The 26,520-nt window shown below is 54.3% G+C and overlaps 2 protein-coding genes across 2 annotated transcripts; both read left to right on the plus strand.

Moving 5' to 3' along the window:
- The first annotated feature begins 1,590 nt into the window (after positions 1-1,590).
- PGAP6 (post-GPI attachment to proteins 6) lies at positions 1,591-19,476 on the plus strand. The gene is made up of 14 exons (XM_058035386.1): positions 1,591-1,681; positions 5,632-5,809; positions 7,249-7,456; positions 7,535-7,668; positions 8,028-8,293; positions 9,859-10,181; positions 10,855-10,948; positions 11,529-11,652; positions 12,295-12,431; positions 14,221-14,399; positions 15,618-15,764; positions 16,152-16,268; positions 17,060-19,019; positions 19,080-19,476. The coding sequence occupies exons 1-13, from the start codon at positions 1,591-1,593 to the stop codon at positions 17,354-17,356; spliced, it is 2,295 nt and encodes a 764-aa protein (XP_057891369.1). The 3' UTR covers positions 17,357-19,019; positions 19,080-19,476.
- Positions 19,477-20,204: 728 nt separating this feature from the next.
- On the plus strand, positions 20,205-26,072 carry MRPL28 (mitochondrial ribosomal protein L28). The gene is made up of 5 exons (XM_058035498.1): positions 20,205-20,526; positions 20,614-20,766; positions 23,524-23,658; positions 25,071-25,157; positions 25,694-26,072. Exons 1-5 carry the CDS (start codon positions 20,239-20,241, stop codon positions 25,775-25,777), a joined length of 747 nt encoding a protein of 248 aa, XP_057891481.1. The 5' UTR covers positions 20,205-20,238; the 3' UTR covers positions 25,778-26,072.
- The last annotated feature ends 448 nt before the right edge of the window (positions 26,073-26,520 follow it).

Below are 26,520 nucleotides of genomic sequence, written 5' to 3' on the forward strand. Positions count from 1 at the left end.
CTTGGGAACAAGCAACTCCAAGGGACCCAAGCTGTGAAAAAAAATGGATATTGTAACACATTCTGGATCTGGCTCTGCATTGTGTTAGATAAGCTTAATTTATGCTCAGGTCTTTGACTTTTTTTTTTTTCTCTTTTAAGAGGAAAATAACTAGAAATGGCATTTCAAGAAAGTAATTCATAAGGGTTGATTGGAGATGAGCTGATATCTTTAAAAGTGGAGTTGAAGGCTAAATTAATGTAGAATGGGGACAGAAGGGTTTATTTGTTTTCCAGTTAGAAGGAGAGATCTGAAAATTTAAGGATAGTGTCACACAGGGGCAAGGGGAAATGAACAAGCAGTGAGCAAATTGAAGCTGGAAATTAGCAGAATCGTCTTTTCCCATCCCTTGAGCTGTATGTGCTCAGCTTGTGGGCTGACTTCAGAGAAGTCTTCTACTAAATCAGGAGAGGACATTGCCAGCTTTGAGCACACAGCCTGCTCTGACTGGGATTTTGGTGATGTCAGAGCTCCTGGAAAATGACAGGCACTTCCCCAGGGGACTTCCTGCCCACATCCCAAGAATTTATTACAAAGAGTAAAGTCTTGTGATGGCAAGCAGCAAAGACTTTGAGGTCCAGAAGTAGAAACTCCACCTCCAGGGAGCTTGTGGTTGACTGGAATCAGGTCTGAAGTCCTCAGCTAAGGAGGACTTGACTCGTAAGGGAGTGGTGGGATTTTTGCCTGAGCAAGGACTCAGAGACTGTCCCAGGCTGCATTATTTCTGCTGGGAATACATCAGAGGTATCCCAAGGAAAACACAGGTAAAGGAAAATCCTTGTCTCTTTTGAAATCAGCTGGAAAATCAGAGAATGGCTTGATCGTGCCTATGAAAGCCACATCTCCCATGAGTCCTGTGAACATGGCAGATCCGTGAGAGCAGAGAAGGCAATGGACTTTGCCGGAACGAACATTAAATCACCCATCAGCTGCAGGGCTGAGCCTCCTCCGTGATTCCCGTCTGAGCGGGGGCACGGTGGGGGCTGTCCGGTTATGACCGAGCCATGTGCATGTTTGTGATTCCAGCTCCGACTGATCTCCAAGTGCCCACCTACCGCCTTCCCCGGCCTTCCCGGCGCTGAGCAGCACAGCCGGGAGCCGCACCGGCGCCGTGCCCGGGACGCTGCGACCGGCCGGGCGCATCCCGGGGCTCGCAGGATGGAACGGAGCGGGGCGGTGCGGAGCGGTGCGGGGCAGGGCTGTGCGGGGCGGTGCGGGGCGGTGCGGAGCGGTGCGGGGCGGTGCGGGGCGGTGCGGGGCGGTGCGGAGCGGTGCGGGGCGGTGCGGGGCGGTGCGGGGCGGTGCGGGGCGGGCCCGGGGCGGTGCGGGGCGGTGCGGAGCGGGGCGGCCGGCCCCGGCAGCAGCGGCGGCCCCGCGGGCAGCCCAGCCCAGCTCAGCCCAGCTCAGCCCAGCCCAGCCCCGCTCCGTCGCTCCGGTGCGGCGGGGGGCGGGCCCGGGGCGGGCCGGGGCGGGCGGCGGAAGCGGCGGCGGCGGCGGCGGCGCTGCGGGGGGGGCGGCGGGGCCGGGGCAGCGGCGGGCGGGCGGGCGGCCATGGCCGGGGCAGCCGGGCCGCCCCTGCCGCCGCTGCTGCCGCTGCTGCTGCTGCAGCTCCTGGCGCTGCCCGCCGGCCGCGCCGGCCCCGGTGAGTCCCGGCGGGGCGGAGAGCGGCGATCCGCGGGGTCTCGGGGGGCAGAGCGGCGCTGGGACAGCGGAGGGTGATGTCGCGGGGAGCCCCGGGAGCTGCCCCGGGTGTCGCAGCTGCTGCCGGGGGGGATGTGCGGTGGCTTTGGGGCGGTTCGTGCTCTCCCAAGGGAGCCGGGGGCTCCGGAGCATCCCCGGGGAGCAGCGCCTGTGCCGGCCCTGCGGAGCAGCGGCAGGTCAGGCCACTCGCAGGGGGCTCTGCTGTGTTCGCAGCGCTTGTTCTCCTTGGGGTTGCCTTGTTTTCAGGTTACTTTACTTGCAGTGCATGCGGACGGATGGATGGGAGCGGGGCTTTGGGGACAGCGGTGGGTCTGGGGGTAACGCGGGGATTGAGCTGCTGTGGGGCGGAGATGTTCGGGGAGCTGAGGTTGTTCACCTGCTCGGAGGTGGGCTCGCTGTGCCCGCGGCTGTCCTGTGATGGTGCTTATCGCTTCCTCACGGTCCGCAGAGCGTGAGGCTCCGGCAGCCGCGGGGACGTGGCCCCGTGCCCCAGGCCCACCCTGCTCTGGCATCCTGCTCGCTGGGTTCCAGCCTGGAGAGCTCCCTGCGCCTCAGGTGTGGGGCCGGCTCTGTCCCGGCGCCGTCCCGCCGCCTGTGGGAATGGCTCTGTAGGGAAAAGCTCCGTGGGGATTCGGCTGGGAGCTGGCAGAGATCATCTGCTTCCCCGGGGAGCGAGGGGGTTCTTGCTCTGCAACGTTTGCAGGTGGATTTTAGAGCCGGGATAAAGGAACGGGATTGCTGTTACATTGTAAATGGGAAAGCATCCTGCAACGTAGCCCAGTCTTTCTGGAGTCAGGCTCATCAACTCTGTAGCTGTAGACGGTGTCTGCTTTGAAATGAGGGCTCCATCCCTTTGATGGGACGCCTGTGAAACCCACAGCCAAGGCATTATGTCCTAAAACTACCATGAGATCATCTTTAGACAAACAAACGCAAGCTGTGGCAGGTGACTCTTTACTCTGAAATTGAAATAATGTGTCTCCTCTGTGCATTGGGGATTCTACCACGTTCTGTTCCTTGTCTTAAAACACCTCTGGTTTTTGCACAATACCTTTGAAATCTGCTTATGTGAGATCTGTATGGAAGAGGATGGAAAACAGCATCCACTGGAAGGGTCTCTCGCTCAGTTTAAAGCTTGTTTCACATCATGGAACTGTCAAGTGGGACTTTCCAGGTGTTGCCACGCTGGCATCCAGCAGACTGAATAGACAGGGATGGACACAAAGGGAGCACAGCATATGCCAGAGAACTCTCTCTTGATGCAAATGGGCTGCCAGAGCACACACTGGGCTGCCAGAGCACACACTGGGCTGCAGAGACCTGTCTTTCAGGCTTTCCTGTGCTGATGTCCCGCTTATCTGTGGTATTTCCTTGTCACCCTGGGTGGAGGAAGGCACATACCAGGCTCCGGGTGCCCAGCACAGGCTGTGAGCAGGGGCTCAGCCCTTGTCACCACAAGCAGCTGTTTGTCAGTGGACTTTGCCCACAGCCCCAGCTGGTGCTCACCTGGTGACAGGCAGTGCGTGGGCAGGGCAGGGCTGCCTGCTCTGACCTGGTAATGCTCCTGAGCTCGCTCCACGTAATCGACCAGTCCTTAATAAAGAGCACTGCTGATTGCTGGAGGTTTTAATTTTGCAGTTGGCCTGCCCTGTCCTCCCCCAAACCCACACAAAGGCAGCTTTGGCTTGGTGAGGACGTGCAGGATGGGTGGTGGCCGTGGCTGACAGCTGGTGGGCTTGGGGCAGGTAGGAGGTTGTCTGATGGGACAACCTTTTGTGTGGAGAAGGATTGAGGCTCTCCCAGCTCTAATCACACTTTGTGCCCCTGCCTTCCTTCCCCCTGTGCCCAAATGTCCCCATGGGCTGCCAGAAACAAGAGTGCCAAGAGTGTGTGGAGTGTGCTGAGGGTACAGACACACTGATGAAAGCCTGCTCCTTTCCATAGCCCCAGTGAGGGAAATGTCCCTGGGCTCGCAGGGATCACAGCCAGCTCTTGTCCACAGTACCCACGCACTGTGCTGGCGTTTCAGCCAGGCAGATTTGGTTTGAAAAGCCCCTTTTGTGGTGTCTGCTCCTTGCTGGCTGGAGAGCAGTGTGACCCCAGCTCTGCCCAGGGGCTGTGCTCTCTTGGCTGCCCTGCTCAAGGCTCACTTTTCCCTGTGGCCTTTCCTGGCTCTGTGCATGGAGGTGCTGCCAGCTCTGTCCCCCGGGGCAGCCCCTGCGGCAAGGTCAGAGCCACGCTCTTCCTCCCGGAGCAGATCCTCCCGCTGCCTCGTGTGGCTGGAATTTCTGGCTTTCCTGTCTCCTCCTTTCCCTGCCGGGCTCGCAGGATGCCCGCAGGCTCTGCCTTGGGAAGTTGCCAAGGAGTTTAAGCCATGATTACCGTTCCTGTCTCCCGGCCCCGCCGTGGGTGCAGCGTCCTCCTTTGGGGCATGAATGAATTGTAATTCCTGCTGGGATTGGATTCCTCCCGGCAGGAACTGCGTCCCAAGGATCTGCTCCTGCCCAAGGATTGTTTTCCTCTTTCTTTGCTGTCTTTCTTCTACAGTTGTGTATAACACAGCTCTGTGTTTGTAGCACGACCCTGTGCAGCTCTGAGGGAAGGCCAAGTTAACTCACCCTCACTGCTATTCTATGATATAAATGTGGAATCTGCCTCTGAAAGGTGCCACAGCTTCTCCCCACTCTGGGGATTCCAAAGTAGGAAAGAAGCATCAAGAAGATGCTCCATCATCTCCACAGACACATGAAGACATAACCTTCTGCCCTCTTGCTGAGTGTTACAAACCTTGGTTTTGGATGGCCTTGGCCCCGCTGTCTCTGTGCAGTTTATGCCTTTCTCAGCTGATGTGATGCTTCTTTCCCAGCCCTGAGCTGCAGTCTGGCTGGTTTGGTAATGTGGATTTCTCTGGGGGTGATCTGTAGGTGTGTGGCTGGGCAGAGGGATGGAGGATCTGGTTCATCCTGGTGGCACTTGGGCTGAGTAGCTGTTGTCCTCTTGTTGTCCCCTTTCATCCTGCCCTGGGGCTGCTCTCACTGTCCCAGCAGCCTTTCCTCTAGCTAGGAAAATCACCAGGCTTTAGAAGGTATGTCTGAAAGAGTTACACTTGCAGCACATGGATTTGCATGGTGTTGTGTGTCACAGGAAGGCAGCACCTTGTGTCCTGAGCCGGGTTAATGGATAACCACAGAATCCTTTGGGGTGGAAGGGACATTTACATGGGCAGGGACACACCTTCCACCAGACCAGGCTGCTCTGAGCTCCATCCAACCTGGCCTTGGACACTTCCATGGATGGGGCAGCCACAGCTTTTCTGGGCAACCTGTGCCTCCTCACCCTCACAGGGAAGAATTCCCTCCTATCATCCAATCTAAATCTCCCCTCCTTTAGTTTAAAATCATCCCCCATCCTTTCACTCTCTGCCCATGTGCCAGCAGGAGACAAGGGCACAGCTCTTGGCACCATGAGCTGCTGCTGGGGCAGAGGGCACCCCGTGCTGCCTGCACCCATCTGCTCTGTGCTGTGCCCAGGGCTCCTGCTGCCTGTTCCATCACCTTTCCTCCTGCCATCAGCCTTTCCTCCTGACCTATTCCTCCCCCTTGGTGTCTCTGGTGATCTCTTATCTTCAGGGCACGTTTCTCAGAGTGAAGTTTAGGCATCTGTTAGTGCTCTCTGGTTCAGGGTGATGGTTTCATAGTAGGCACGTGGGTGGTTCTGGCTGGAGGTGCACGGATCACCACGTATCTAATGGGACTGGAATGAGAAATCAGGGACACAGAGTGCACTGTTCCAAGAAACATTAAACCTCCTGTGAGCTTCTGTGGGTGGGTAAAGCCCTGCAGGCTGCCCCCAGCAGCTCCCCCACCAGCTGCTGTGCTCTCTCCCTCGCAGACTCCCTGTATGTGTCCGAGTACTTCTCTCAGAGTGCACAGAAGCTCTCCTTCTACAGCTGGTATGGCAACGCCAAGCTCTTCCACTTCCACGTGCCCGAGGACACCGTGCTGCTGCGCTGGCTCCTGCAGGCATCCCGGGGAAAGGGCCCTGAGTGCACCAGCATGGAGATCACTGTGTATGTATGTCCTGTGTCCCTGTGCCAGGGCTTGTCCTGTGGGCTTCTTTGTCCCTTCGTCCTGGTCACTCGTGGTGGGGCTGGTTGTGGAGGCTGGGCAGTTCCTTGTGTGGTTTCTTCATGCAGCAGCAGTGAGTCTGTGTTTAAACCTGTAGGAGTGTGGTGTTCATGTTGCCAGTGGCTCTGGGGCTGCCTGTCAGCTGTGCTGTCCAAGAGAGCCCTTAGGACATTAGAGAGCTGCACAATGAGGCAGGTGTGCTGCTCAGAGCTGTTCCTGGCCTGGCAGACCCTGCACATGGTGCCAAACAATGTGGCAGGGCTACAAGGGACTTGAGCAGACCCAGAGTGGCTGGAGATGGGCAAACTGCCCAGTGCAGAAGCACTGAGGAGATTTGGGGGCCCTTTGTGAGGGGCGCGGCCGAGCGTGGAGCAGAGATAGGAGAGGAATGTGGTGTCGTGTGATACAGGAGCATGAGGAGATTGCAAACTCAATGTCAGTGAGAGAAATGCTGCTTTTAAAACAGTGCTTGACTTGTTGAAAGATTTGAGGTCCAAAACTTGGCAGATTTTGAGCTTTATCTTTGGAGGACACCGAGCTTCCTCAGCAAGCTGTGCCCATGGAGTCACACGGGTCTGTGGCACCCATTGCACAGAGATCTGGGAGTGACTGGAGCTGCTTGGCTTGTGCCTCCCTGGTCTGTCCTGGGGAGACTGGCACTCTTAGTTGCTCCTGAGCAGCCTGGCACAGATGATCTGCCTGCTTTCTGCTGCCCAGAAAGGTTTCCAGCAGCCTGGGGACGTGAGGGACAAGGCAGCAGCTAAACAATAATCCAAGAAACGATGGCTAACCCAGATAAGCTCCAAGGAGTAATAACATATCACCTGTCATGTCTGCTTGCTGGACCTGTTGCAGTGCAGTCCAAAAGCAATCAAATTAAATGCCAAATTGACTGGGTAAATATCTCCCACGTTCCTCAGCCGTGTGTGTTCCTGCTACTTCAAATGCTGGGCTTATCTAGAAAGCAGAAGTGCTGCTGAACTGAAGTCTGTAATAGGGGCCTTCCTTGGAAAGTGTGTTTTTAGTCTGTGTTTGCCTTCCTTAAAAGAGGAAATGGCAAGATGCAGATCTTAGCAAGAAAATTAAAGTTCTTTGTAGATGATTTTCCCTATATGGGGAATTTGCTGATGGTTTTAAAGCAGAATTCTGTAGGTGGGGCTTAGCCTTAGCAAGTGTTGGAAATTTGCTCCCAGGCTTGACGGAACCGTGTAAATCTTAATAAGCTGCCAAGTTAAACCAATCTCTAAATAAATCCCAGATAAGCTAATAGCAGCCAATCCTCCCCAGATGAAAATGATGACTCCACTTGAAAATGTGGGGTTTTCCAGCCTGCACCCTTTCCAGTCCCAGGCCAGTTGATCTTGCCCCGTTTCTCTCTCAGGCACTTTAGGCACGGAGCCCCTCCCGTCATTAACCCTTTGGGCACCCGCTTCCCTGCCAACGCCACCGTCCGTCCCTCCTACAACATCAGCATCACCCTGAGCAGTGCTGTGCAGAACACCACCTTTGTCAATGTCACCACCCCTGCTGCTGGGGACTGGTTCATCGCCGCCCACCTGCCCCAGGCCGCGGGCAGGATCGAGGTCAAGGTGAGGCTCCTGCCCAGTGCCCTGCCCCTCGTGTCTCATCACAACCACAGCTGACCCCTGTGCTCTCCCCTCCTGCAGGGCTTCTCCACTCCATGCCCCTATATGTTCCAGGCAGATATGTTTGTGCTCAGACTCACTGATATGCCTGTCCTGGAGCCTGGTGTGCCCATGCCTCACACCGTTGTCTCGCCTGCTAAGCCACTGCATGTCAAGTGAGTGGGAGCAGCGGGTGGGCAACTGAGGGCATGGCAGGGTGGGATTCCCCACACGAGCTGCTGAGGGGAAGGCAGAGTTGTTCCCACGTGGGGCTGGAGCTGGGGGGGTCTGTGAGCCTGTTGCTGAGCTCCCTGCAGCAGTGCTAGGGTCTGCACGGGGAGCACACGAGCACCTTTCTCCAGCTCCTCCCAGGTGGTCACAGATTCTACTGCAGGAGTTTTAGTTCTTCCAGATGTTTGCCTTGGGAAGGATTTTCACAGCACCAAGCAGGGCAGTCTAGCTGTTGTCACAAAGCCCTGGGGACCTGGCTTGTGTTGAGTGCAAGCCCTGCAAACTGCTGCTCCCTCCCCTGCAGGGTCTTCGTTCCCAAGCACGCGGCGGCGATGCGGTTCCAGCTGAGCAGCTGCGTCACCAGCGAGCAGAGAGCCTGCACTGTGAGGGTGCTGCTGGGCTCCATCACCCTGCCCCAGTCCTTCCAGAGGAGCCTCACCTGCACGGGGAGCACCAACTGCAGCCTGGCCCTGGAGTCGCCCCCCTGGGAGAAGTGGCTGCAGATCATGGTGGAGAGTCTGGGCACTGCCAACGCCAGCGTGTCGGTGGAGATGCTGGCTACTTTCACAGGTGGGATTCCATGTTCTTTAGGCATAAGTGCTGTGTCCCCCTTGGGTGTTCGGGTGCCTGGCTGTGGTGGCCAATGCTCCCCATCATGCTCGTTGCCTCCTCTTGGACAGCATAGTTTTTGCTTTGGGGATAAAATTGAAAACTCTGGTGTTCACCCCAGAGAGGCATTTGCTAGAGCTGCCTGTTTGGAAACACCTGAAAAGTTCAGTGTTATTGTCCTAAAGGTTGTTTGGAAAGCAGTGGCTGGCTTAAAATTTGGTGGGGAAAATATTTTTCTGTGGTACACCAGACTAAGGCTGTATTGACTGCAAATTGGCCAAGAGCAGGCTGCAGGCAGGAAACCACCTTGGGGTTGACTTGGGGAAGTATCTGGAGCTGTTGTAAGGGGGTGTCACCATTTCCAGTGACACCATGTGGCTCAGGTGGTCACAAGGTCCTTGTGGCTGTCATAGGCACGTTTGCAGCTATTACATGACCATAATCCCTGTTTGACTGCTGGAAGCTCACCAATTAGGTACATTTTTGAAGTTTTCTTCTGCTGGGGCTTCTGCCACCTCCTCTTCAAAGCAGAGCCTCATCCTGTGTGCTGGAAGACCTGGCACTGGCAGCAGAGGTGTTATCAGAGGGTAGCACTGGAGTCTGTGGGAGCAATGGACAGTCTCCAGCAGTGGAACTCCAAGTGTCCCATGCAGCTCCATCTGCCACAGTGTGCCCATAGCTCCACTGGGCTGGCTTCTTCCTCCTGCTCAGCTTTGTTTGCTCACAAATGGGGAGCTGGGAGAGAGTTTTGTGCAGCCTGTGGGACAGCTGAGTGCTGAGCTCTGCTGTGGTGAGTGAGCACTCCCTGGGCGCCTTCATGGTGCTCTGTTATCCCTTCTTCTGTTCCCCTTTCCCTGCAGCTCCAGAGTGCTTCCACCCACTGTACCACTGCAGTGTCCCAGCTTGTGGGTGCTCCTCCTGCAAAGATGGCACCTCAGGGACAGGTTCAGGCACCTCAGGGACAGTTCATGCAGGGCATGAACCTCCTGAAACCTGCAGTTTGTGCAGGGCATGAACCTCCTGAAATCCGCAGTTTGTGCAGGGCATGAACCTCTTGAAATCTGCAGTTTGTGCAGGGCATGAATCACCTGAAATCTGCAGCTTGTGTAGGGCATGAACCTCCTGAAATCTGCAGTTTGTGCAGGGTATGAACCTTCTGAAACCGTCTGGTTTGTGCAGGGCATGAACAACCTGAAATCTGCAGCTTGTGCAGGGCATGAACCACCTGAAATCCGCAGTTTGTGCAGGGCATGAACCACCTGAAATCTGCAGCTTGTGCAGGGCATGAACCACCTGAAACCTGCAGTTTGTGAAGGGCATGAGCCACCTGAAACCTGCAGTTTGTGCAGGGCATGAGCCACCTGAAATCTGCAGCTTGTGTAGGGCATGAACCTCCTGAAACCTGCAGTTTGTGCAGGGCATGAGCCACCTGAAAACCCGTGGTTTGTGCTGCCCCTTGGAGCACTGGATCTGCTGGGTGAGGTGCTAGACCTGGCTGTGCTGATCCCCCTCCTTTTTCTCTCTAGCTTGCAGACCAGGAAGCAGCAGCTCCTTCCTTAACTTCATCAGCCTGAACCAGAGCCAGGCTGGTGCCAGGCCGGGAGCAGCAGGCAGCTCTGCCGTGGCTGCAGCAGGGGCTCCCCAGAACGCGTCGGGGCAGCGCAGCAGCTCGTGCCTGCAGAGCCAGCCCGTGGTCAGGGAGGACCTGGACGTGGTGTCCGTGCGCTACCGGCTGCTGAACGGCCCCAGCGTGCCCGTGAGCTCCCTGGCCCCCACCCTGCTCCTGCTCAACCTCAACACGGGCATGGACAGCGGGGGATCCCTCGTGGTCAGTCTGCTGCTCAACAAGGTGAGCGGGGGGACAAAGGGCATTGTGTCCCCTTGGCAGGGCTCCAGGGCTTGTAGGCACGGTGGGACTGTTTCTCTTGTTGTTGTTACAAAGTACTCCCAGCCTTTTTTAGCTGCTGGCAGCGTGTCCCACCTGCCAGCTCCGATTCCAATGGCACAGCCTCTGGTGTGTGGTGGCAGTGATGCAGAGGAGACAAAATGGAAAGCAGCTGCAGTGCCATCCTCTCCATGGGAGCCTGGCACCTTGCCACCAGGAAAGGAGGCTGGGCAGGGGAACCCAGGCATGTTCCTGTCCAAGTCACTGATCCCCAGGCTCCTTCAGTGACACCACACCACCACCACCAAAATCAGGCCCCTGAAATTCCATTAAATTTCTTGAGGGCTGGCCCAGGGCTCAGCCCTGGTGTTCTGCAGACTCTGACTTGTGTCTCCCCTGTGCTGGTGCTGAAATGATGAGTGGGTGTCCCAGCTTTGGGGCAGGGTCCCCACGAGGGTCTCTGGCCTCTCAGCCATGACACAACACAGTGGCAGCACAAGGTCCAGTGAAACAGAAACCTTCTGGATTGATGGGTGACTTGGCCTGAAGGATTTATTGTCCCTGGGCACTGTGGGAAAGGGATGCTGCAGGGGGATGGCACTGGGGCACTCTGACGTGGGCACTGTTCTGTTTGCAGACATCTGTGAGCCTGGCCAATGCCACCGTGGCAGCCTGTGTGAGTGCTGCTTCTCCAGTGCTGTCCCTCAACGCCACACAGAACTGCAGCACAGGTAGGAGACATGCTGGCACTGCCACCAGCTCAGCTGTGTCATCCCAGGCTCTGCTTTTCGACCTGGCAGGCTGTTAACTGACTCAGGACTGCATGGTGTGTCCCAAAGAATCCAATTTTTGCACAAATCCTCATGGGGTCTTTGTGCTGGCACATTCCCAGGGTGCTGGGGTGCAGGTGGTAGAATTGGCACCATGAGATAGCCTCCACCAAAAGAGGGTCTGGTTACCAGCTGGGGCTCTTCCAGCCTTGTTGGCAGGAGGTTTGGGGATGGTGAAGGTATTGCTGGTGTGCAAAGAAGCTAAGCTGTGCATGGAGGACCAGCCAAGACAACAGGCTGTCCCAGGTGCCCTGTGCTGCCCAGATATGTTCCAGGAACTGGGATGAGATGAGATAAAAAACTGAGATCTCAAGAAAAAGAGTCTTGAGAGCAGGAGTGCTCTCCATGCCCCTGGTGCCTCCTGAGCATGGGAGCAAAGAGCCACACGAGGCAGCTGGCTCCTGTGTGGTCAGTCAGCCTGGGATTGCTGTGGGCCCTTCTCCCCAAGCCCTGGCACATCACAGCACCCTCCTTTTCTCAGCTTTCTCCCAGGGCTACCCTCTGAGTGTGAGCACGTCCTCTGCAGAAGCCACGCTGATTGTCCTGTACCCACAGACCGATGACTGGTTCCTGTCCCTGCAGCTCCTCTGCCCCAGGGCACAGGGGTGAGTCTGGATGTCACCTCATACCTCCCACTGCCCTTGTGTGAGCAAACCTGACCCCCTGACCGGGCTGTGGGCTCCTCTCAGCTGCTGGCATTGCCCTGTGGCTGCAGAGGGCAGGGAGTTGGTGGCCCTGCTCCCTTGTGAGCACCCTGCAGCTCGTTTGATGCTGAGCTGGCACAGCTCACACGGACTGCAGATGGCAGAGCCTGCCTAGGGGAGCTTCTCCTTCCCCAGGTGCATTCAGAGGTGATAAATTGGGAAATAATCGCTGCTGTTGCCCTCCTGGGAGGTCCCTAAGGCGCAGAATTCCTGCAGTTTGCCTTCCTGCCGGTCTCCTGTGTAAGGGGCTGGTTTCCTGTGTAAGGAAACCATGCCAAGCGCACCATGCTAAACAGCACTGGTGACACTGGTCCTGAGGACAGTCATGGGCACTGCCATGGGGTCTGGGGACAGCTGCCACCCCCCCGGACATCATTTGGCAGCCCAGGGGGCGAGGGGCAGGCTCTGCTCCTGGCTCTCTCAGGGATGGAGCAGATCCCGGAATACCAGGGAGCTGCAGGCAGGAGCACGGCCTGGCCGTGGGGAGCAGGGAGGGGGCTGTCCCCAGGGCTGTGGCAGCAAGGGGCCGTGCTGTCCTTGCAGGGGCTGTGCCGGTGCTGAAGGCAGAGTGTCGGTGTTCGCCTACCTCACCCCCTGCTTCAACGACTGCGGCCCCTACGGGCAGTGCAGCCTCCTGCGCAGGCACGGCTTCCTCTACGCCGGCTGCAGCTGCAAGGCCGGTGAGTGCCCGCTCCTGGGAAGCTCTGCCACCCTCCCCGCGGGCACAGCACAGCTCAGGGCCTGGGGTTGGGGCGGGGGAGCCTGGGGTCTGCTCTGGGTGGCAGTGTCACGGTGCCCGGGGAAGGAAGGGTCTGGCCCAGGGGTGATGGGGAATGGGATGAGGACAGCTTGGAGCTCCCCAGGGCTTGGAGCAGTGCTGGTGAGCATCTCCAGAGAGATCAGGATGTCTGAAATGCCTGTGCCAGTGCCTGTGCCCGTCAGGGTTTGCTGTGTGGGCTCCTGGTACGAGATGTGATGAGATGCAGTCCCTGTGTCTCCTGCCAAGAGCCCGAGACTCAGAGGTGCCCCTGGAGGAGGAATATCTGTGTCAGCTCCTCATTATCTTAATGGCCTGGGAAGTCTGTGGTGGAGGGAAGGAGAGCTCTGCTGTGCTTGGGTGGGTCTGTGCACCTGTTCTCAGCAGAAGGACAAGGCAGAATGTGGTTCCCTGCTGCTCTGGGCCTGAGCCAGGACCTCCCTGCTGCAGTGCTGCTGATGGGTGAGCAGGGAGATGGAGAGCAGCATCCCGATCTCCCCGAGGGCTGCCAGGTTCTGGGAAGCACAGAGCGCCCTAAGGGAACTGGAGGATCAGGCTGAGGACAGCTTTCTGCTGAATCACCCCGAGCAAAGTGCCCCATCTGCACATTGGTGACCCAGAAATAAAGCAGAGAGAGTAGGTTCCCTGGGCTCTGCCTGGCCCAGAGCCAGCACTCGGGGCAGAGCTGCTGCTGTGGCTTCCAATCACTCTGGAATGGGATGGATGCCACTGTTAACTCTGCTTCTTGACCATGGAGTGCCTGCACATACCCCAGCTGCCCTGTGGCTGACCTCCTTTCTTCAAAAGGAGAGCATGGACATCCAATATTTAATTAAAATAATTTTAATAATTTTAAAAAAGAAGAGGCAGATTTGTGTTCTTAGAGATTGCCTCAGTTCGGTCCTTGATATCCAGTCAGGGGTGAGAGTTTTGTGTTGTGTCAGGCACTGTCCTTTAGGAAATTTTCACTCCTGTGCAGCCCTGGATGTCACCATGGGCTGAGGCAGTGAGTTTGTTCAGCCAGTGGAAGAGGAGCTGCAGTGGGACCAGTCACACTTTGTGCTGCCCAGAGGTTACAGGGACCCTGGAGCCAGCAGGGTGAGCACAGGGAAAGGGCAAGAGGCCACAGACATTGGCTGCAGCAGGAAATTGTCACCTAAATTGAAGAAGACACATTTTTCTCCCCTTCAGAGCTGTTTGTTTTTGCACAGGTTCCAGGTCTCCATCCTTGGAGATCTTCAAAAATCAGCTGGGGAAGGTCCAGAGCACCTTGACCTGGCTTTGGGTCTGCCCTGCTATGACAGCTGGTAGGAGAGGAGCCCAGTGGCTTCCTCAGGGATCTTGCACCCAACTTATACCATCACATGAAGCATCTGAACCTTGAGTGCTTGATGCTCCACCAGCAAGCAGCACGTGTGTTGAGTTACTGCAGGGATGGAAAGCACCAGTGTGGATGTAGGATGGCCTCTGCTACATGGGGACCACCTGGGGAATGTCCTCAGGGCGGCCACAGGGCTCTGCTGGGCTTCCCCAGCTCCCCACAGCAGAGTAATGAGACACCCTGAGAGCAGGAGCACGAGAGGCTGATGCAGAAGTGGCTCACGGATGTCTGGGTGTGGGATTGCTGCTTCTCAGGCACCCCAGCTCGTGCTGGTTGCTGTGGGAGGACAAGGCAGGGCCTTGGAGATCCACAGCAGCCTCTCTGTCCGCAGGCTGGGGCGGCTGGAGCTGCACAGACGACAGCAAGGCCCAGACCGTGGGCACACAGAACCTGGCCACGCTGCTGCTCACCCTGAGCAACCTCATGTTCCTGCCCGCCATTGCGGTCGCTGTCTATCGCTTCTACCTGGTGGAGGCCTCTGTCTACACCTACACCATGTTCTTCTCCACGGTAGGGACTGCCCTGAGTCCCCTCACCTCCCCCTGAGCTCTGGGAATGCTGTGCCAGAATGGAGTCCTTGGTGGAGCAGCCCATCCCTGAGCTCCACGGAGAGGTCCTGGGATCATTGGACAAGCACCTCCATGGGCACATTGCAGTATCTAAGAATGTTAAATGTTAATGTTAAAGTCCATTCCAACCCTTAATATTCTTGTAGTATCCAAGAATATTAAGGGGTTGGAATGGACCTTAAAAATCACCTGGTTCCATGGACAGGGACACTCCCACTAGACTTGGTTATCCATGGCCTTATTCAATCTGGCTTTGAATACTTCCAGGAGCATCAAAAACCTCCCTGGGAAACCTTTTTCAGTGTCTCACCATGCTCACAATAAAAAATTTCTCCCTAAATCCAACCTAAATTTCCCCTCTTTCAATTTTTTTAGTCCTTGTCCCATCACTCCAGTTCCTGAGAAGAATCCCTCTCCAGCTTCCCTGTAGCCCCCTTCAGATGCTGTGAGTTCTCCATGCAACCTTCTCCTCTCCAGGCTGAACAGCCCCAGTTCTCTCAGCCTGTCTTCTCAGAGGAGGTGCTTCAGTCCCCTTGTCAGCTGTCCCTCTGTGACAGTGTTCACAGGGGTCTGAGGATGAGGGGAGAGATGAGGATCTGACTCCATGTTTCAGAAGGCTTGATTTATTATTTTATGATATATATTACATTAAAACTATACTAAAAGAATAGAAGAAAGGATTTAATCAGAAGGCTGGCTAAGAATAGAAAAAGAAAGAATGATAACAAAAGCTTGTGTCTCAGACAGAGAGTCCAAGCCAGCTGACTGTGATTGGTGTTAATTAGGAACAACCACATGAGACCAATCAAAGATCCACCTGTTGCATTCCACAGCAGCAGATAATCATTGTTTACATTTTGTTCCTGAGGCCTCACAGCTTCTCAGGAGAAAAAATCCTAAGGAAAGGATTTTTCATAAAAGATGTCTGTGACATCCCCCCTCTGGCCCTGCCCCAGCTCTGTGTCCTGCCTGTCAGAGCTGCAGGGTGCCTGCTCTCACCCTCTTTCCCCAATGCCACAGTGGTTTGGTGGAGCTTCCAGGAGCCACTGCAGGAGGGATCCTGCCTGTGGGCTGAGCCCTCTCCTGCCTCCCCTTCCCAGAGACCCTGTGGTGCTGCTGGCTCCGTGCTCACCTTTGCTTTTGTCCCCTTTGGGCGCAGTTCTACCACGCGTGCGACCAGCCGGGCGTGGCCGTGCTGTGCATCATGGACTATGACACCCTGCAGTACTGCGACTTCCTGGGCTCCGTGGTGTCCATCTGGGTCACCATCCTCTGCATGGCCCGCCTCAAGAAGATCCTGAAATACGTGAGTGCCAGGCGTCCCCACACGGCCCTGCCAGACCCCAGCCAAGCCACAAGTGACCACACGGAGCCCTCTCACCTCTGTTTTTAATGACACAGCTGGGTGACGAAGCCTGTTTGTCACCCACTGCCACCCCGGCTTGTTTTGTCCCAGCACTTTGGCTTGTGAGCCTGCGTGCTTGCAGGGGCTGGGCCTGAAAGTTTCCCCTGAGATTTGGGGTAAAGGTTTGTGGCTTCTGTGGTTTCTCCTTCTTGAAGGTGTTTTTCCTGACTCTTGTGTGGATGCAGAGCTTGGAAGCCAGAAGAAGAGGTTCTCCTTGCCTCTGGCACAGCTGGCTGTGCTCTCTCAACAGAGGAGCTCCTGCCAGTAGTGGTGGTGTCTCTTTTCCAGGTCCTTTTCGTCCTGGGGACCCTGTTAATTGCCATGTCCCTGCAGCTGGACCGCAGAGGGGTGTGGAACATGATGGGTCCCTGCCTCTTCGCCCTCCTCATCATGGTTACAGCCTGGGTAAGTGAGGGCAGCCAGGCAGGACCTGCTGCCCTTTGCTCCCCGCGGGGAATGGTGGTGGTGGAGCAGACCCAAGGCTCCAGCCCATCGAGGCATGGCTTGGAACCCTGAAACACCCAGGTGGAGGGAGCAGAGCAAGGGATTCACCCTCCAGCCCTGCAGTAGCTGAGAAACCCCTGGTTCTGGGTCTCACACCTGGAGCTGCAGTGCTGTCCCAAAACACTGGCTGTGGCTTGGCCCTGGGCAGGAGCTGTGCTGGGCTCTGGTGGGTTCTTGGGGGGCTTTTTCAGAGAGAGATGGGCCCAGGCAGCAGGGGGGGCAAATTCCTCAGGGATAACAAGCACCCTGGTGTAGCAGTTCATTCAGGGGGGGTCCCTGGGGGCCCCCAAGCTGTGTGTTCACTGGTAGCAGCAGGCAGGCAAGGAGACTCCACACAGCTTCTGAGGGCACTGATTAGGTGAGGGTTTATTGGGGTCCCACCCCTGGGAGCAGCATGGTTCCTGAGGGAGAAGGGGAGAGAGGAAGAGCCTAGGGAGAAAAGGGCCCCCACAGCCTAACAGGGAGATTCAAAGCAGGTGCAGAATAAGATTTGGGCCAATGGGATTGCAGATATATGGTATTTCAAGGCTTGGAATAAACCCTACATTTTCCAGGGGTGAGAGAGAGCATATCATAAAAATAAAATATAACACCACACCCTGGGAGGCTGGCAGATGCTCTGGGGTCTGTTTCCCCCCCTTCCCCACCTCTGCTGGGCTGCTGAACCCCCAGATTGTATTCTGACCCCCCAGGTTCACCACGGAGCAAAGCGCAGGCACTGCTACCCCTCGTCGTGGAAGCGCTGGGTTTTCTACCTCCTCCCAGGGATCACCTTGGCTTTCATTGCCATCTCCGTGTACGCCTTCATGGAAACCAATGAGAACTACTACTACACCCACAGCATCTGGCACGTGCTGGTGGCCTGCAGCGTGGCTTTCCTGCTCCCTCCTCGGGACAAGCATAAGAAGCCCTGGGCCTGGCCCCAGAAGCTCACGTGTCGCTATCAGATCTGCCAGAACGACCGTGAGGAGCTCTATGCTGTGACCTGACCTGGCCTGGCCTGGCCTGGCCTGGCTGCAGGGATGGGGAGGCTGCTCCTGCCCCTGGCACGTTGTCACTCCTCTCATGGGCTCATCCCCTGGGCAGGAGGGCGCAGCGTGGACTGGGGTTAAAGGTGAAGATGGTCTGGGCTGGTCTTGTGGAGGCAAGTTTGAGGCCACCTCTGCTTTTCTGCTGGGGTGGGGCTGGCTCTTTGTGGTTCCAGATCAAGGAATAGCTTGTCCCCCACCTCCCCATAGCCCTGGGGGAGATGGCCAACCCTTCTTCCCCTGCTGCTGCATCCACGAGGCTTGGGCTTAGCCCACACTGAGCTGGAGCCAAGGCTTTGGCTGCTGGGCTCTTCTCTGCACCCAGTCCTGGCAGAGGATGGGGGACACCCCTGCCATCCTGCAGCCAGCACTTGAACCCAAGAGAAGAACAGAAGTTTCTTCTGCTCTGGGGAGCAAATGCTGCCGAGGGCCCTTGGTGCTGATGGGGAGGGAGAGAGGGAGCTGATCCCAGCACGTGCTGGGCCCTTGGCTGCCATCTCCCTGGGGGTCTGGGGCCTCTCTCCCTCTCAAACAGGTGCTGCTGCTCTTACCTGGTCCTGATTCTGTGGGGGAAGGATGAGGCTGGGACTTGGGCCCTGGATTCAGGATCAGACCTGTCAGGAATGTGAAAAACCCCACGTGGGGACATGCAGGAGACAGCAGCAGCAGCATGTGACACCCACAGCAGTGCAGGGTTTAGTCTGAGTTTAACTTCAGCTCTGGAAGGAGCCAGGCTGATGGTGTTCAGGGATTCACTGTGTTCCTTTTTTGGGAGGTTTGGCGTGGGCAGGGCCTCTCTGGGGCAGCACAGGTGGTTTGGGGTGGTGCCTGAGCTGCTCCTCCAGCCTGCTGAGCCCCAGAGCCTGGGTGTGCTGCAGGCTCTGAGGCCTCAGCAGCCCCAGCCCAGCCAGGAGCATCACCAGGGGCTCCCTGGGTGGCCATGGTCTCCTTTGCAGCGTGTCTCACCTTAGCCTTACTCCAGGGCATGCAGAAAGCAAGGGCAGAACTTGGCAACCAGGGAAGCTGTCTTTGCCCACCCTTCTTCTACAGATAAGGGCTCAACTCCATCCTTGCAGCTGTGTCAGCCTGGTGTGTGCTGCTGGAGCCCCTCCTCAGGTGGCTTTGGGGAGGAGAGAGCTGTTAATGAAGGATTTGCCTCCTCGGGGTTCTTTCTCTGCTTTGAAGAGCACCCAGCTCAGCTGTGCACTTTATCCCTCTGCCTCCCCTTCCTCTGCTAAGTCCCCCTTTTTAAGCAGGCTCAGGACAAGTGAGGGACACTTGTCCACACCCAGCAATGTCATTCCCCCGCCACCCATGTCCCCTGCCTGTCCTTGTGCTGCTGCCATGCAGGGCAGCACGCTGGGAAGGGGGACACGGGGCCCTCAGGGCTTCCTCCAACTTTTACCACTTTTAGGCACTTTTTTTGTCCCCTGTCTGGGTTTGCACAGCGGTGCTGAGGCCCCAGCACTGTGGCAGGGGATCACTGCTCCTTCACAGCCGTGCCGTCCATGCCAGGCCACCAGTGGGACCTGGGGGCCACCAGTGGGACCTCGGTGCCACCAGACTGGCCTGGGTACTGCCAGTGTGACCCAGGTGCTGTTGGTGTGACTCAGGTGCTGCCCAGGTGCCACCAGTGTGACTTGACTGCTGCCAATGTGACCTGGATGCCACCAGTGTGACCCAGGTGCCACCAGTGTGACCTGATGCCACTGACATGGCCAGGTATTGCCGGTTATCATAGAAAGCAATAATTCCTCATCGGGCCTTTCCCTTCAGGGATTTCTGTGCTGGAAGCAGGAGAAGCTTTGAGGCAAGAAATCTCGCTGACATGATTGTTTATTTTATTTTTATTTTGTGTATCATCCATTTTTGCTTTGCCCCCTCCCTGCTGACCTGGCCTTGGTGCCTGCAGGAGGGAGGGTTAATTATTTTGGGTAAAATCTGAGCAAATTCCTGCATCTGGGAAAAAAAAAAAAAAAAGAAAAAAATGTTATTTTTTTCCTTTGCTGTTAATACCTGTGATTATTTTATACAGTAAATTTTAAAGCTTACAGTTTTATAATTTAATAAAGGTGACGGTATTTGCGGGCAGATGGTGGTGGCTGCAATCACACGACCACAGGGCTGGAAGAAGAAGAAGGGGTGGAAGAAGAAGAAGAGGTGGAAGAAGAAGAAGAAGGGGTGGAAGAAGAAGAAGAAGGGGTGGAAGAAGAAGAAGAAGGGGTGGAAGAAGAAGAAGAAGGGGTGCATCTCCTGCAACCCCTTGCCCAGGCAGGGTCACCTGGAGCCCCCAGGCCGTGTCCAGGAGGGCTGTGGGCTGGCCCAGGGCTGCCCTGCTCGGCTGCTCCAGGGCTCTGCTCCCTCCGTGGGTTCTTCCTCACGGGATAACGGGATATCCTGAGTGGGAAGGAACCCTAAAGGATCACCCAGGGCAGCCCCCAGCCCTGCACAGACCCCCCAACACCCCCACCCTGTGCCTGGGCACTGTCCAAGCTCTCCTGGAGCTGTGGCAGCCTCGGGGCTGTGCCCATTCCCTGGGGAGCCTGGGCAGTGCCAGCACCTCTGGGGGAAGAACCTTTCCCTGATATCCAACCTAACCCTGCCCTGGCGCGGCTCCAGCCGTGCCCCCGACTCCATTGGGATGGAATTCCAGCGGTTCCGTCCCTGTTCGGGCCCCGCCGGGAGGAGCCGGGACGGCCCTCAGCGCTGGCCGGGGCGAAACGCGGGCGCGGCGCGGCCCCTCCCGGCCGCCGTCGCGCTCCGTCGGCCCCGGCCAAGGAGCGGCGGAAGCGGAATCGGCGGCGCGGCCGGGCACGCAGGCCCAGGGTTGCGGGGCCGGGGCGATGCCGCTGCACCGCTTCCCGCCGCGGCTCTGGGCCGCCATGCGGATGCGGGAGGGCATCTGCGCCCGCCTGCCGCAGCACTACCTGGCCTCGCTGCAGGACGACACGCCGCCCACGCCGGTGCACTGGGAGCCGCACGGGCTGCGCTACCGGCGGAACCCGCGCACCGGGCAGCGCGAGCGCGTGCAGGACGTGCCGGTGCCCGTGTACTTCCCGCCCGCCGCCAACGAGGGGCTCTGGGGCGGCGAGGGATGGGTGCGCGGCTTCCGCTACGCGCGCGACGACAAGGTGAGCGCTGCGCCCTTCCCGGGCCGGGCCGGGCCGGTGCCACCGGGGCTCCCCCGGGACAGCCCCTGACGGCCGCGCCGTGCCCAGCTCTCCACCAGGCTGCCCAAGACGTGGAAGCCGCAGCTGTTCAAGCGGCAGTTCTACAGCGAGATCCTGGACGCCACGCTGACCATCACCGTCACCATGCGCACGCTCGACCTCATCGACGCCGCCTTCGGCTTCGACTTCTACATCCTCAAGGTACCGATTTCTGTATCCTCAAGGTACCGACTGTACATCCTCGAGGTACCGATTTCTATATCCTCAGGGTACCGACTGTACATCCTCGCGGTACCAATTTCTATATCCTCAAGGTACCGATTTCTGCATCCTCCCGGGCTGTGCCCGCAGTGCCCTCAGCCTCAGCTGGCAGGCACCAAGTCCTGGAATCGGGCACAGACAGTCCCAGCTTGGAATAGACCCCCAGGGATCATCCAGTCCCACCCCTGGCCCTGCACAGACCCCAGCACTCCCACCCTGTGCCTGAGCACTGTCCAAGCTCTCCTGGAGCTGTGGCAGCCCCGGGGCTGTGCCCATTCCCTGGGGAGCCTGGGCAGTGCCAGCACCCTCTGGGGGAAGAACCTTTCCCAAAATCCAGCCTGGCCCTGCCCTGCCCAGCTCCAGCCATTCCGTGTCCCAGAGATCAGAGCTGCCCCTCAGGAGGAGCTGCAGCCCCCCCTGAGCTCTGCCCTCAGTGTTCTCTCCTCCAGGCTGAACAACTGCTGCTGTCAATGCTTTAGCACAGCTCTAATGCTCCCAGCCTTTAATTCCCTCTTGACTGCAGCCCTTGATACAGAAACTCAGAGCTGTGATCAGATTTTCAGAACAAATCCAACAGATCTTTCCCCACGTGTGTCCTGAGAGCCTGTGCTGGCTGTGGGTGAGCTGGCAGTGTGCTGGGCACTGCTGTGCCCCCTGGCAGCTGCTCCCTGACCCTGAGAGCCTGTGCTGGGCACGGCTGTGCCCCCTGGCTGCTCCCTAACCCTGTGGGAGCTCAGGGCACAGCGTGTTGGGGTTCTTGTTGCCTATTTCCCAACTTCTGGGACTCTGGCTGGGGGCTCCCCTGTTTTGGGAGACCCTCTTGGAGCAGTGTTGTGTCAGAAAAGAAACACACTGGATTTTTTTGGTCTTCAGGTTCTTGTTTCTTGTTATCTTATCTAGAGTTATTTTATCTATCTTATCTAGAGTTTTGCACACTGTCCACACCAGGCTCAGTGCACTGGAGAAGCACCACAAAAATGGCCAACAATCTCTTGTGACAAGGTCTTTTCAAGCTAGATTATCAAATCAAGAGCTGACACCTAGATTATTTCCCTTTTAACCCAAGAACTGATCCCAAAGAGCTGCAATGAGGACTTTTCCACCCAATTACAAAATGCCACCCAAACCCATGGAGAAGAAGGAAGAAGAAGCATGAAGAAGAAGCCCAGGATGACACCCTGTGCCCTCCATCTTGCTTCCATCCACAACATACTAAAAATCCCAAAACCTCAATTTCCCACCTAAATAATACACCTACACTACTCTCTATAATCTACTTCACACCTTAGTGGATTCTGTTCTGTTCTGTTCTGGAGTTTAGGAAACTTTCTCCATGAATGAGGCTCAAAGTCAGTGCTCCCCTGGGGGTCAGGGCACCCCAGAGCAGACAGGGAAATATTCTCAGTGCCCTGGGTTTCCACAACAGGGAATATTTCTCTGTCTGCTCTGAGGGGTTCTGACCCCCAGAGAAACACTGCCTTTAACCTTTGCCCATGGAGAGAGAGGGCTTGCAAGGCTTTGAGATAGAGTGGAGTCTGCCAAAGTGTGAAATAAACAATAGACAGTAGTGTGGTTTGTCACTGAGTGAGAAATTCAGGTTTTGACATTTTTAGTATAGATGTAGACCAAAGCAAAATGGAAGATCTTGGGCATTGTCTCTGTCTTCTTCTTCTTCATCTACTCCGTGTTCCACAGTGTTAGTAGCACAAAAATAATTATGTGAGTGTGAAAAACGCCAATCACTTGTTTTTAAAATTTTAAAAGATTAATAGTAATAAAATGGTTGTAAAAGTAATAATATAATTAAAGTAATAAAAATTTGGACAATTTGGATTAGGACAATATGAGACAATAAAAACAGTAATAGACAGGCTAGAGTTATAGACAGGCTAGGTACCTTTTTCTGGGCAGAAAAGAAGCAAAAGAAGCCTGGAAAAGGACACACATTAACAGAGGATTAACCCTTAAAAACAACAGCCTGTTGCATATTCATACACCTCATACATGATGCATAAATTCCATTCAAACACAGGATTCTGTCTGGTCAGTGTCAGCTTCTTCCTCTGAATCCTGACAGTGTCTTCAGGGCTGAGCAAGGCAGGAAGGAGTTCATTTCTTCTGATAAGAGAGCAATAAATTCTCTTTCTCTGAAAGATTCAGGCGTCCTGTGGCTGCTATCTCACTGCGAGTCCTTTCTTTTAAAAAAGTATCTTACATAGCACAGTTTCTATTTTAACATTGTTATAACCTAAAACTAGATTTAACACATTACTTAAGGAAATTATTACAGCATTACTTTCTAACACAACACATATAATATTAATTTTAATATTTGCAAAAAGCCAATCATAAAATCCACATTTTTCACAGTGAGGAGGAAAACCACAATGCAACGAGACGAGAGATGAGTTATTAGTAGAAAAGTAAAACTAACGTATGTTTTAAGAGTTAATTAGATGAAACAGCTTTAAAAGACCTTGAAGCTGTACATCTTATAACCACTTTGCAGTGGTTATAAGATGTACCTGTGTGCTGAGTCTGGTACAGACAGTGTGCCAAAGCTTTAGATGAGATAACAATAAGCAACAAGCCGAAGACCAAAGAAGTTCCTGTGGATCTCTCTTTCCTCACACCAAACTGTTCCAAGAGGGATTCCCCCCAGGCAGAGGGTCAGACACCTGTGTAACACCTTTGCAGACCCCCAGGGCTGACATGTGCTCCAAGCTGGGCATGGACCTGAAGAGGACGATGCTGCTGCGCCTGGCCCGGCGCGACCCCGCGCTGCACCCCGACGACCCAGCCCGCAGAGAGGCCGTCTACGACAAGTACAAGGTGGGCTCAGCTCCTGGCCAGCCATTCCTCACGTGCTTCTGCTCAAGAGACAGGGGGAAATCCAAAAATAAATCTGTAAAAAATAAATTTTTAAAAATTCTCAAGGCCTAACACAAAGCTCACATAATATATATCTATATATAGACCTTAAGATAAGTGTGGTGGTGTGAGGTCCCCAGGACGAGGTGAGAGATGAGAATTTGACTCCATGTTCTCAGAAGGCTGATATATCATATTATATTATATTATATTATATTATATTATATTATATTATATTATATTATATTATATTATATTATATTATATTATATTATATTATATTATATTATATTATATTATATTATATTATATTATATTATATTATATTATATCATATCATATCATATCATATCATATTATACTATATTATATCATATTATATTATACTAATAGAATAGATATAATATAGAATAATATATAGAATAATAATATATAAGTATAATAATATATAGAATGCTATATACTAAAACTATACTAAAGAAAGAGAAAGAATACGTCAGAAGATTTAACAAGAACTAATAAAAAAACCGAGTGACAGACTCCTCAGAGCCCGACACAGCTGGCTGTGATTGGTCGTTAATTAAAAACAATTCTCATGTTTGGATAAACAATCTCCAGACCACATTCCAGAGGAGCAAAACATGGAGAGGCTGAGGCTTCTCATCTTCCCAGGAGAAGAAATCCTGGTGAAGGGATTTTTCAGAAAATATCATGGTGACAAGATAAAGAGACATGAGCTTAAAAATACCATAGAATAAGAAACATTGTTAAGAGAAATAGAACTAAAAACAAGTTTCAAAAGATAGCCTTACAAATAAAAATATACTAAATTTCTAAATTCTTTAGCAAAATAAAACTATGAAAAATACATTATAATACCCACAAAGAGTAATTTTAAATAATTTACTTTAAAGCATTTACAATATAATGTAACAAAAACTGATAAAAAAACACTTAATAATTATAATAATAATAATTATAATAGTATTTATAATAACATTGTTTATAAAATATAATATATATATTATACAATACCACCTAAACCTATGAAGGAGAAGGACTAACTTATGTTCTAAAACTTCTATCTTGTTTTATGTATATTACTATAATCTAAAACTTTAAACTCTAAGTTTTGTACTATGTGATATTATACACTTCTATTTAAACTACACACTTATAATTTTGGTTCTGTCATTAAATTTTGGAAGTTTTCTCCACGGCCTCAGGTCAAATGCAGTATTCTCTTGGGGGTCAGTGCCTGTGAGTACAGAAAGTCTGAAATTCTCAGCAGCCAGGGTTCCAACAGTGGGCAGAGAGAGGATTTGTATATTGCTCACCTGCAAAGACTGTGCTACCTTCTCCTTTTATCACAGGAATTTGTGATCCCAGAGGAAGAAGCTGAATGGGTTGGCTTGAGTTTGGAAGAAGCCATAGAAAAACAGAGGCTCCTGGAAAAAAAGGTGATTTCCTGAGGCAGTGCTCAGCACTGAGGTGTTGCGGCTGCAGTGCAGCTTCTCCATGGGCTCCAGGAGACACTGATGGCAGTGTGAGAGGGAAGGGAAGGGAAGGGAAGGGAAGGGAAGGGAAGGGAAGGGAAGGGAAGGGAAGGGAAGGGAAGGGAAGGGAAGGGAAGGGAAGGGAAGGGAAGGGAAGGGAAGGGAAGGGAAGGGAAGGGAAGGGAAGGGAAGGGAAGGGAAGGGAAGGGAAGGGAAGGGAAGGGAGAGATATCCTTGGGAGCTAGTGATGCTCCTCATCTGCTCTCAGAACTGGGGAAGCTCCTGAGTGTCCCACACAGTGCCTGCCCTCTCTGAGGGAGGGCTGCAGAGCTGAGCTGATGCTGTGGCACAGCAGATTGCCTTGTGCAGCCCCTGAATAAAGCCCAGTCACATCTTCCTCTGGTTTTAGCTGCCAGCACTCCTGGGCTCCCCGTTGCACTTCCCCCTGCTGCTGCTCAGGTTCACTCCTTTCACATGATTTATTCTCTGCTTTGTTGCAGGACCCTGTTCCCCTCTTCAAGGTGTATGCTGAGGAGCTCGTCAGCCAGCTGAGGGAGCAGCAGCAGGCAGTGCAGAAGCAGTAGAAGGAAGAAACCTTGGCAGCAAAACTCTGCTGCAGAGAAAGCAGTGGGTTCAGGGGCTCTGCTGCCTCATCCAGGCTACTGGGGAAGGGGCCACATGAAAACCACGTTGCTGAAGTGCCATGAGAGCCTAAATTCAGTGAGGACCTGCTCCTCTGGGCTGAGGAAAGAGTTTCTGTGCTGTGGCTCTGAGAGTTCTTGTCAGACTGACTCAGTGTGAATCTCGTGCCTGTACAACCAGTTGGCTGCTGTTGAGAGCCCACCTGTGATACAAAATACAAATTTTGGTATCAGTAAACTTCTCTCTGATACTTGTTTTATTCGTGTGTTGTAGCAGGGGCCGTGAGACACAATGTAACTTAGATCAATCCCCAGCTTCATCCTCCTGAGGTGGTTGTGCCCCAAAAGTGTGACCTCGAACCCCTTTGCTGAGCTCCCCAGCACAGCTCACTAACCCCTGGGTTACAGCCCTGTTTCTGTTGCAAGTTGGTGACTTTTAAATCTTATTTTGTAAAGATGTGGTTGAAGTGGGTGTTGAAGTCTTTGCTGCTGTCTGGCAACAAGGGACTGCAAAGCACTTGCCATAATGACAGACTGATGAGCAGCACTGGGAGTCCCTGGTGCTGTCTGGAAGCTTTGTGGTGGTGCAGTGAGTTTCTGGGTGGATTAAAATCAGCCTCTGCCCTTTTCCCCTCAGCTCTGAGGTGAGGGGCAAGCACAGAGCCTGCAGGCTGAACCTTGTGTGC

This window comes from Melospiza georgiana, chromosome 16, assembly GCF_028018845.1.
Source record: "Melospiza georgiana isolate bMelGeo1 chromosome 16, bMelGeo1.pri, whole genome shotgun sequence".
Classification (NCBI taxonomy): domain Eukaryota; kingdom Metazoa; phylum Chordata; class Aves; order Passeriformes; family Passerellidae; genus Melospiza; species Melospiza georgiana.